The 11,732-nt window shown below is 37.1% G+C and overlaps 1 protein-coding gene across 2 annotated transcripts in view; it reads right to left on the minus strand.

The window, feature by feature from the left end:
• The window catches only part of CTTNBP2NL (CTTNBP2 N-terminal like), a 61,260-nt gene that overhangs the window by 32,202 nt on the left and 17,326 nt on the right, over positions 1-11,732 (minus strand). The window contains exon 3 of one of the 2 annotated variants that reach the window (XM_017524317.2): positions 10,007-10,106. In XM_017524317.2, coding sequence (XP_017379806.1) covers positions 10,007-10,105 — 99 coding nt within the window. In that variant the 5' untranslated portion in view covers position 10,106. Of the gene's footprint in view, positions 1-10,006; positions 10,114-11,732 lie in introns of both variants that reach the window. The other variant, XM_017524316.2, reaches the window with a different exon arrangement.

An 11,732-nucleotide genomic window follows, 5' to 3' on the forward strand; every position in this document is an offset into this window, starting at 1 on the left:
AATTACAGAATTTAGTTTCTAAAAAGCAGCAAAATAAATCTGAAAAAGCTACTCCACATCACTTTACTTGATCTCAGAGAAGTTCAATAAAAAAGAGGATGAAGCTCTCTTTCACACAATATTTCAGACGCACAACAAGGACATAAAAATTTTTATGCTTTAAATAGGTACAGAAAAAGCATGACAAAATCCAGCATTCATTCCTGATAAAAATTCCCTGCAAACTAAAAACAGAAATTTCTTCAATCTGATAAAGAGCATTTGTGAAAAACCTACAGCTAACAACTTGACAGACTGAATGCTTTCTGGGAAGAAGACACAGATATCCCCATCATTTCTACTTGACATTGTACTGAAGATTCTAGTCAACGTAATAAGACACACACACACACACACACACACACACACACACACACGGCATCCAGATTAGAAAGAAATAAGTAAAACTGTCCTTATTTGCAGACAATTGTCAGTAGGAAATCCAACGAAACTGACTGAGTCCAGAGTCTCACTCTGTCTCCTAAGCTGGAGTGCAGTGGTGCAATTACAGCTCATTGCAGCCTCAACATCACTGGCTCAATCAATTCTCCTACCTCAGCCTCCCTAGTAGCTGGGACTACAGATGCACACTATCATACCTAGCTAATTTTTTTTTTTTTTAAAGAGAAGGGGTTTCACCATGTTGCTTAGGTTGGTCTTGAACTCCTGGACTCGAATGATCCACCCACCCCAGCCTCCCAAAATACTGGGATAGGTGTCAGCCACTATGCCAGGATCCAAAGGAATTTATTTTAAAAGCTATCAGAATTAATAAGTGAGTTTATTAGCAAGGTTGCAGGATATAAAATCAATGTATACAAAAATAAATTTTATTTCTTTTTGTTTTGAGACTGAGTCTTGCTCTGTTGCCCAGGCTGGAGTACAGTAGCGCAATCTCAGCTCACTGCAACCTCTGCCTCCCAGGTTCAAGTGATTCTCCTGCCTCAGCTTCCCGAGTGGCTGAGACTGCAGGCGTGTGCCACCTTACCCAGCTGATTTTTGTATTTTTAGTAGAGACAGGGTTTCACCATGTTAACCAGGCTAGTCTTGAACTTCTGACCTCAGGTGATCTGCCTGCCTCAGCCTCCCAAAGTGCTGGGATTACAGGTGTGAATCACCACGCCTGGCCAATTTTATTTCTGTACAACAGCAATAAACAATCAGAAATTAACATTTAAAAAACAATACTGGCTTGGTGCAGTGGCTCATGTTTGTAATCCCGAGGCGGGAAGATCACTTGGGTCTAGGAGTTTGAGACCAACCTGGGCAACATAGTGAGATCCTGTCTCTACAAAAAAAAAAAAAAAAAAAATTTAGCTGGGCATGGTGTGTGCCTGCAGTCCCAGCTACTTGGGAGGCTAAGGTAGGAGAATCACTTGAGCCTGGGGGGTTGAGGCTGCAGTGAACCATGATCATCCCACTACACTCAGCCTGGGGATAGAGTGAGACCCTATCTCAAAAAAACAAACCAAACCAAAACAATAACAACAATAAAACCCAATACCATTTATAGTACCAAAAGTGTGAAATACTTAGGGGTAAATCTGACAAAAAAAATGTGAAAAAGCTATACACTGAAAGCTACAAAGCACTGCTGAGAGAAATTAACGATAACCTAAATAAATGAGATATGCTATAAGCATGGATTGAAAAACACAATGTTGTTAAGACACGAATTCTCCCCAAATTGATCTCTAGATTCAGTGCAGTCCCAATCAAAATCCCAACAGCATTTGTACAGAAATTGGCAAGCTGATTCTATACATATGGAAATGCAAAGGACCATAAGTAAGGCAAAGAAGTTTCCAAAAGAATACAAGTTGGAGGACTAACACTAACTGATTTTAAGTCACCATAAGGCCACAATAATCAAAACAGTGTGGTATTGGGATCAAGGTAGGCAAACAGATCAAAAGAAGAGAACAGAGGGTCTGGAAACAAATACATGAATAGATGGATAACTGACTGTGACAAAGGTGCAAAGACCATTCTAAAGAGGAAGGATAATCTCAGCAAATGGTGCTAGAACAACTGGACATCCATATGCAAAAAAAAAAAATCATGCGTTGTACTATGTAACAACATTAACTGAAGATACATCATAGACCTAAGTGTAAATCTAAAAATTATGAGGCTTAGAGAAAAAAAAAAAAAAATAGGAGAAAATCTTTTTGACATTAAGGCAAATATTTCTTAGCTATAATATTAAAAACAAAATCCATTAAAGAAAAATTGATAGGCCAGTTATGGTGGCTCACACCTGTAACCCCAGCACTTTGAAAGGCCAAGGCGGGTGGATCACTTGAGGTCAGGAGTTCAAGATGAGCCCGACCAACGTGGTAAAACCCTGTCTCTACTAAATACAAAAATTAGCTGGGCATGGTGGCAGATGCCTGTAGTTCCAGCTACTTGGGAAACTGAGGCAGGAGAATCGCTTGAACCCAGGAGGCAGAGGTTGCAGTGAGCCGAGTTCACGTCATGGCATTCCAGCCTGGGCAACACAGCAAGACTCTCAAAAAGAAGAAAAACTGATAAACTGAACTTCATGGAAATGAATACCTTTTGCTCTTCAAAAGATACAGTTAAGTATCTTTTCTTTTTTCCTGTCTAGAAAAAATGGACTTTTTTTTCCTGGTCTAGATTATTATGGCTGGGTTTTTATTTATTTAAAATTTATTTTTTAATTGATAAAAACTCTAAATATTTATAGTGTACAATATGTTTTGAAATATGTATACACTGTGGAATGGCAAAATTGAGCTACTTAACATATGTATTATCTTACATACTATCATTTTTGTGCAGTGAGAACACTTAAAATCTACCAGTGATTTTCAAGTACACAATACATTGTTATTAACTATAAGTTAAGTATCTTGACTGTAAAAAAAAAATACGACTAAGAGAACGAAATAGGTTACAGACTGGAAGAAAATATTTGCAAGGCATATATTTGATAAAGGACTTACATCCAAATATAGAAGAAACTCTCAAAACTAATGAGAAAACAAATAACTTAAAAAAAAAAGGGGGGGGCAAAAGATTTTAACGGATACTGAACCAAAGAAAATAACACAGGCTGGGTTGGTGGTTATACCTATAATCCCAGCACTTCGAGAGGCCAAGGTGGGAAGATCACTTGGGGTGAGGAGTTTGATACCAGCCTGAACAACATGGTTGAGATCTCATTTCTACCACAAATTAAAAAAATTAGCCAGGCATGGTGGTATGAGCCTGTAGTTCCAGCTACTGGGGAGGCTGAGGCTGGAGGATCGCTGGAGCCCAGGAGACTGAGACTACAGTGAGCCATGACTGTACCACTGTACTTCAGCTTGGGTAACAAGGTGAGATCCCATCTCTAACATAAAATAAAACAAAACAAAAAAAAATAACCAATACAGAGAGCAGATTAGCAAATAAGCACACGAAAAGATACTCAACATCAGCCAGCGATAATATGGAAATTGTAACTATAATGAGATATTACACACCTATAAGGATGGCTAAAATGAAGAAGACTAGCTATACCAAGTGTTGGTGAGGAACTGGGTCTATCTGTGGAATGTAAAATGGTATAATCACTTTGAAAAACATTTGGGCAGATTCTTAAAAATTAAACATACATCTATCATATAATATAGCCATTCTATTTCTAGCTATTTATTCATTTTTTTTTTTTTTTTTTTTTTTTTTTGGAGACGGAGTTTCGCTCTTGTTACCCAGGCTGGAGTGCAATGGCGCAATCTCGGCTCACCGCAACCTCCGCCTCCTGGGTTCAGGCAATTCTCCTGCCTCAGCCTCCTGAGTAGCTGGGATTACAGGCACGCACCACCATGCCCAGCTAATTTTTTGTAGTTTTTAGTAGAGACGGGGTTTCACCATGTTGACCAGGATGGTCTTGATCTCTTGACCTCGTGATCCACCTGCCTCGGCCTCCCAAAGTGCTGGGATTACAGGCGTGAGCCACCGCGCCCAGCCTCTAGCTATTTATTCAAAACAAATGAAAGCATATATCCACACAAAGCCTTGTATATGAATATTCACAGCAACTTTATAAAGTCCCAAATTAGAAACAATACAAATTTTTATCAACAGATAAGTGGACAAAACAAACTGTGGTATATACATATACAGTAATGGAACACTATTAAGTAACAAAGAAGAAATGAGCTGTCATATACACAACAACATGAATAAACCTCAAAGTAATTATGCTGAGTGAAAGAAGTCAGACCAAAATGGAGTATATTCTGTATGATTCCACTTACATAAAATTTCAGAAAATGTAAACTAATTTCTAATGACAGAAAGCAGATGAGTGATTTGGAAGCAGGGGTGCGGAGTAGTGAGGGAAGTTGGGCAGGAGAGGTCACAATGGGGCATAAACATTTTGGGGAGCAATGGATGTGTTTGTTATCTTGATTGTGGATAATGGTTTCATTAGGAAATATATCAAAACATCAATTTGCACATATCAAATACATACAGTTTATTATATGTCAATTATACCTCAATAAAGCTGTTTAAAAAAGCCAAAATATAATATGCTGAATCAAACAATGGAAGAATAAACAAATCAATGAAAAAAAATCTGCTACAAAGGCTTCTGCATTATCCCTGTATTTCCTGTTTTCATTACAAAGAAAAGGACTATAACATCTGTTCCATGACCCGGAGTACACTCTTAACCTTTGCTGTCTCAAAATACATGCTTTTGGGTGTATAGATATGAATGGGTCAACTCAAAACTGTCAATTCTCATAAGAAAAACAAGATAATGTACAAGCACCACTAATAACAACCAAGATTTAATTGAGAAGAACTGTCATTTTCTTTATGAAGGATAGCATATTTATTATCAGTCTTTCTCTTTTTTTTTTTTTTTTTGCAGAAATGGGGGTCTCATTATGTTGCCAAGGCTAGACTCAAAACTCCTAGCACTTAAGTACTCCAGGTTCCTTCTCTTTAAAATGAAAAACTCCTAGCACTTAAGGAGTTTGAGCCTACCCTTGGCAACATAATGCTTCCTGCCGCGGCCTCCCAAAGTGCTGGGATTCCAGGTATGAGCCACAGTGACTGGCCTTATTAGTATTTCTTGCTTTATGCAATATATCTTTGTTCCTAAATGGATGGATGGACTTTGAACGTATGTTCTAATAATAGTAACTAAAAGTAAATGAGCACTGAGCACTTCAATTAGCATTTGCTCTCTCACTTGGTCCTCATAACCATACCATTTTACAGGTAAAGCTTACAAGGTAAAATAACTTAGATCACATGACAATTGAGTGGCAGAGCTCAAATCTTAAGTCTGTCTCACTTGAAAGCTCACATTCCTAACAGCTACACTTAATTGAATGTTCTGGTTAATCGTTTTGAAGAGTGCCTAGTAATTATCTTTATGTTTCTTTTTTGAAAAACCAGGAATCCATGTATAAACTTCACTCAGAAAGAGCAGGAATAGGCTGGCACGGTGGCTCATGCCTGTAATCCCAGCACTTTGGGAGGCCGGGACACGAGAATTGCTTGAGTAGGAGTTCGAGACCAGCCTGGGTAACATGACAAAACCCTGTCACTACAAAAAATGCAAAAATTATCCAGGTATAGTGGTACGCCCCTGTAGTCCCAGTTACTCAGGAGGCTGAGGTGGGAGGATCACTGAAGCCCAGGAGGTTGAGATGCAGGGAGGTGCACACTCCAGCCACTACATTGTAGCCTAGGCGACAGAGTAAGACTCTGTCTCTAGAAAAAGAAAAGGAGAGAGCATAGGAATAAAAATAGCCACTCGAGGCCAGGCGCAATGGCTCACACCTGTAATCCCAGCAATTTGGGAGGCCAAAGCAGGTGGATTACTTAAGGTCCAAAGTTTGAGACCAACCTGGCCAACATGGTGAAACCCCCGTCTCTACAAAAATAAAAAAAAATTAGCTGGGTGTAGTGGCGCACACCTATAATCCCAGCTACTGGGGTTGGGGGAGGGAGGGGCTAAGACAGGAGAATCGCTTGAACCTGGGAGGGAGGTGGATGTTACAGTGAACTGAGATCATGCAGTTGTACTCTAGCCCGGGGGACAGAGTGAAACTTCACCTCAAAAAAAAAAAAAAAAGAATAGTTACTCCAACTCTAAAAAACACATTAAAATGTGGCCACAAATGGCCAGAGATTAATTCATTAATATGTTTCATAATAAAGATTATGAATATAAATATAAAAGCCTTATAGCTCAGTAACCTAAATAAAGTTCTGTTTTCACCCTAATATCCCAGTTGTCTCGACAGAAATTGGACTTCTATCAGTTATAGCTTATGTTCATGTGATCTTTACCAATGATCTAAACCACCCATCCCAATCTTAAAAGCTCTTCCTAAAAACTATTAAAATGGGATGATTTTTGGCCAAAGAATTGTTAGGTCCAGGCTTATGGGTGCCAAAGAATGTTTCAGCTTGAGTCCATTTAACACTTTCAAAGATCTGTTGTTAAACAAGCTAATATCTGATTTTTAAAAAAATGCAAACTCTCTTCACAGGCTTATTAGCATAGAACAATGTACAATGATTGCTAAGTTCAATTTTACCTGTCTCATTTCAGACCAGTCTTTATAATAATCTGCTTCCATAATAAGTACAAGGCCATGACCAAAAGCAGATGTTAGACTATGGAATTACAGTGAACTTGCAATGTTATTTTTTTAAATTTTTGGTGCCATGACTTGGAAAAGAACTGAATTTGCCGCAGACACAACACAGAGTACTAACCACTATGTGACCATAGCTGTGATGTTCTTAAGCCACAGCACCTTCCATGGTAACTTTTATTTTGTTTTCTGTATTTGGCACTGTCATAAGATCCTTATGATTATTTTTTCCAGAATATTTACAGTGAAAAGTTAATTGTTTCAACACAGACATAACACTTAGATTTTTTCATTTTAACCCTTTGTTGCTAAAAAAACTCACAACAGTTAAACCTACAGAATGATATATTACATAATCTCATACTCTAAATATATTTCTATCTTTGCTATGTCTATAACATTTTTGCCTGTAAATCTTCTTGCTTGGAGAATTTTGCAGTGGCCTTTGGCCAAATACAACAAAGTTCTATCCTCAGTTTTAAAAAGAGTTATACCTGTTTTATAATCAAGGCATCAGTAGAAAGGAATTTAAGACTCCTAAATTCTATGAAAGCTGTAATATTTCACCATTTATCATTGTATAGACAATTTAAAGAATACTTTAAAATAAAGTGATACCAATAAAGGCAAGGTAGATTCTATTTAGTCACAGAAACCATTTAGTGTGGCTTCGCATCAGATCTAAGATATGCAGATGTAATAAGCCCAATGTAGAAGACTTAGAAACAAATTATTTAAATTTTATTAGCAGTCAAATCTACTTTTCATATTTTTTAAATGGCCATTGATTAACCTTCCTTTATTCTCCTCTAAAGCAATCACAGACTATGGTAGGAAGCCATTTACTGGATTTGCTTGGAATTAATGAACTGAGGCTTTCTTGCTGAACTGTGTAGTTCCGCTCTCGGCTTCCCACAGACAGTTCATGAGCAATGTAATTTGCTTTCATTGTAGAGGGTATTCCTTTAGTGTTCTTATTCATGAAATGAAAGCAATAAAAGGGAAAGACTTTCATAAAGGTTTTTTTTTTTTTTTTTTTTTTGACATGATTCCTTCTAAAACAGAAAGCCACTTTAAATAAAATCTAATTAGGACCAAATATAGTATAGATGGCCTCCCTAACAATTAGATTTGAAATATACAAGACACTGAATAATGCGTTACATTATTTTCTATTGGCTTTCCCTGGTTCTATGCCAAACATGTCTTGGCTGCAACAGAGAGTGAGTGAGGAGGCTTCTGGGGAGAAAAAGAACATAATTATGGGGCTCTGGAAGAGTACAGCTGCAATCTGGCACTTTACAGAAATTCTGGAATAGGAATGTAGCTCTTTTAAAATTCTAACTCTATAGGTTAGGTCAACTTACAGCCTATGGGAACTTTACAACATATCCCTAAAGAAACTCAAGCCTTGCCAGAGAAGTGACAGTAAGCCATATGGTTTTGTTTAGAGATATACGGTTAAAGAATAGATTTTTATGTTCACACAAAAATCTATTTTGAAGCTACCAAGAAAATAAAAAGATAAGCTTTTTTTACTGGAAGCAAAACAGAAAGGAAAAACAAATCACAGCTATTTAGAACAAAGACCAAAATCTTTTCAATCCATTAAGCATGAATTAAGAACCAATATTAAAAGGAAGAAAATTAGTTGCCATATTAGTTCAAAAAGTCCAACAGGTGTTTATTGTTAAGCAAAAGCTATAAAAATTATGCAGTAAAATCCTGATACATTGCAGAATCAAAACAAATAACAACAAAAAACCCCCCCAAAACTCCATAAATAAAATACTTCAGTTTAAAGAATGCTATGGCAGTTGCTTTTCTCACAGGATTGAAGCAATTTTAACCCCAGCTGCCCCCTATTTTATCTAACAATAGATTGTTTAAAAATGTGTCACTTCTGGTGATGCTATCATTTCACCTAAACTGCAGAGAGTTAAGCCTCAGAATCAGCTACAGACCATATGCAGACTAAATACAACATTTGTGCCTGATTCTGAATGGTATCTTCTATCAAAATGCTCCTTTAATTTTAGCTCTTGCTTCTCAAGCTTCTCTTTCAACTTATCAGAAGCTGCCTATAGTAACCAAAATTGGATTCATGCAGAAAAAAAATATATTTTAGGAAAACGTGCAAAAAGCATCCGTTAACATTAAAACCAGAAGGCAGTGTATGTTGCAGAGCACACATAAGAAAAGGCTTTTAAATTTAGTAATTCACAACATCCAGTTTGAAGTATTACAGTAATATTTTAAAGTAACACACCACAATGGTACAATCATTTCATTTGTTCAACAAATGTTTACTGAACATCTATATGCCTGCCACTGTGCTGGGTGCTGAGGATACCGTGATTAGTAAATAGACACAAGTATTACAGGTTTGTACAGTTTCTAAGGCTGAAAAGTAAAAAGTTTTTATTGGTAAAACTATAAAAAAGAAAACAAGGTCATCCTTTGATTTCTCCATTAGAGGCAGCTGTCACCACCACTCCTACCCTTATTATGAAGGGATTGAGACAGATGATAAATGGGGAAAAGAAGTGAGAATAACAATAGGTAATTAGCAGTGAGAATTAGGAATGGGCTAAAACTACGACCAAAAGTAAAAATTCTTAATCTTGGGTCCAGGGAATCCATGGATATTTTCATAGGATCCTTGATCTTCCAGATATTATATTTTGAATTCTGATATATGGATGTATATACATTTATTAGGAAGTTGGTCTTATCAAGTCTCAACCGGGTCAGCATTTGAAAACAGCTAAGGGCCACTAAACTAAAAGAATGAAGTTCAACCAGATGCGGTGACTCATGCCTGTAATACCAGCACTTTGGGAGGCCAAGGTTGGTGGATCACAAGGTCAAGAGATCGAGAACATCCTGGCCAACATGGTGAAACCCCGTCTCTACTAGAAATACAAAAATTAGCTGGGCGTGGTGGTGCACGCCTGTAGTTCCAGCTACTCGGGAGGCTGAGGCAGGGGAATCGCCTGAACCAGGGAGGCGGAGGATACAGTGAGCTGAGATCTCACCACTGCATTCCAGCCTGACAACAGCAAGATCTTGTCTCCGGAAAAAAAAAAGAATGAAGTTCAAGGTCTAGACATCAGCTCAAGAAACTAAAGGAATTCTTTCGAAAACAGAAAGGTTTCACCAGTGTCCCATATATCACCCCATATAGGTGGCTACCTATAGCAAGTATCAGTATGTCCTCCATTCAACTTCAGTGGACACTACAAAAATACCCCAGTTAAATAAATTACAACCAATGAATGACTTTCAAAATATATGATGATCTCTCTCTCTTTTTTTTTCTTTTAACATACCTTTAAGGCTTCTATAACAAGGTCCCTTGCTTCAAGCTCTCCTTCAAGAATACTAAATAGCGTAAGGAGTTCAGGCTTGCTGAGTTTTTCCAGATTCATCTTGAAAGCCTAAAACAAAGGTAATAATCAATCAGACAATCTCCAAAAACATAGTTAATTTGATATAATTAAAGAAAAAATAAAGTGATTAAAGTGAGAGATAAGAAAAGAGTAATTATTGTATTAAATGCTTTAATAAAAGAGTTTCAATTAAATAGAAATATAAGTTTTCTGATGTTAATCACAAACCAAGTATCAACAGAAAATAAAATTCACTTTAATTATTGATTTCACTACCACTCACAAAGAACAATTTTTCATTATGTTTCCTCCAGACATATTTACAAACAAACATCCCAGAAAATCTCAGAAAGAATTAGCTACTAATTTTTCAGGTAAAATTGTGTTACAATGAATACTATTTCTTTGAAAAATTGTTAGACCATGAAAAGATTTCCCAGTTTTAGATAACCAATTTCCAAAACTGTATATAAAATATTCTGATATCCCTCTTCAATTGGTCAAGATAAAATTGGGCAAAGATGATATTTGGTGGGAGTATGGGAGAAACTTTTCTTTTAAATTGTCCAATTCCACAGACAATGGCTATCACCATAATTATATTTTGTATAATAAAATAGACTTATACAACTATATGTAAATCTACTTTAAATGAATTGTTAAGGAATATTGTTTACACTTTTTCTTTTTTAAGACACAGTCTTGCTCTGTCACCCAGGCTGGAGTGTAGTGGTGCAAACATAGCTCACTGCAGCCTCAACCTCCTGGGCTCAAGTGATTCTCCTGCCTCAGCCTCCCAAGTAGCTAGGATCACTGATACATGCCACCATGTCTGGTTACTTTTTCTTGTTTGTAGAAATAGGGTCTCCCTTTGTTACCCAAGCTGGACACAAACTCCTGGGCTCAAGCAATCCTCCCTCCTTAGCCTCCCTAAGTTTACAGGCACGAGCCACTGTGCCAGGCCTGTTTAAAAATCTTAACTGGCTAGGCTACTACAAACTGAATTTATCTGACTTCATAAGTTCACATTTCTCTGAGAATCTGCATGTTCCAAAGTATATTAAATGTCAAACTGCATGGCACAAACTCAATCCCTTCTACAGGGCTAATTCTCACAAAACACATAAAGATAGAAGTTAGACTACTGCACAATCTTGGAAGGGCCTTCTGATCAGTGTGTATGGTAAGATATATTTTATAATTTCCAAAGTATAACGTACTATTTCTCTCTCCACTTCTTACTTCCAAATTGCCACTCTTATAGTATTCTTTAAAGTGAATCATAATATGTCTAGTTCACATACCCTCTAGTAATTTATCATTCTTATTAAATTGTAGGGGGCACATAAAAGAAGAACTGATTCCTTCCAGAGCTACTGCTTATAAGTGAACATGTATAAAATGTATACTTCTTTTTGTTGTTAGATTGTGTTCCAGGACATGCTGTGCAAGTTTTTTTAAAGTACAGTAAAACATCTTCAATGCAACCTCAGCTCTGACAGCTAATATTTTCTTTTTTTGTTTTTTTTTCTTTTTTTTGAGACGGAATCTCACTCAGTTGCCCAGGCTGGGGTGCAGTAGCATGATCTCAGCTCGCTGAAAACAATGTCTCCTGGGTTCGAGCGATTCTCCTGTCTCAACCTTCTGAGTAGCTGAGATTACAGGC

The sequence above is a fragment of the Cebus imitator genome, unplaced genomic scaffold (genome assembly GCF_001604975.1).
Source record: "Cebus imitator isolate Cc_AM_T3 unplaced genomic scaffold, Cebus_imitator-1.0 Scaffold32, whole genome shotgun sequence".
Taxonomy (NCBI): domain Eukaryota; kingdom Metazoa; phylum Chordata; class Mammalia; order Primates; family Cebidae; genus Cebus; species Cebus imitator.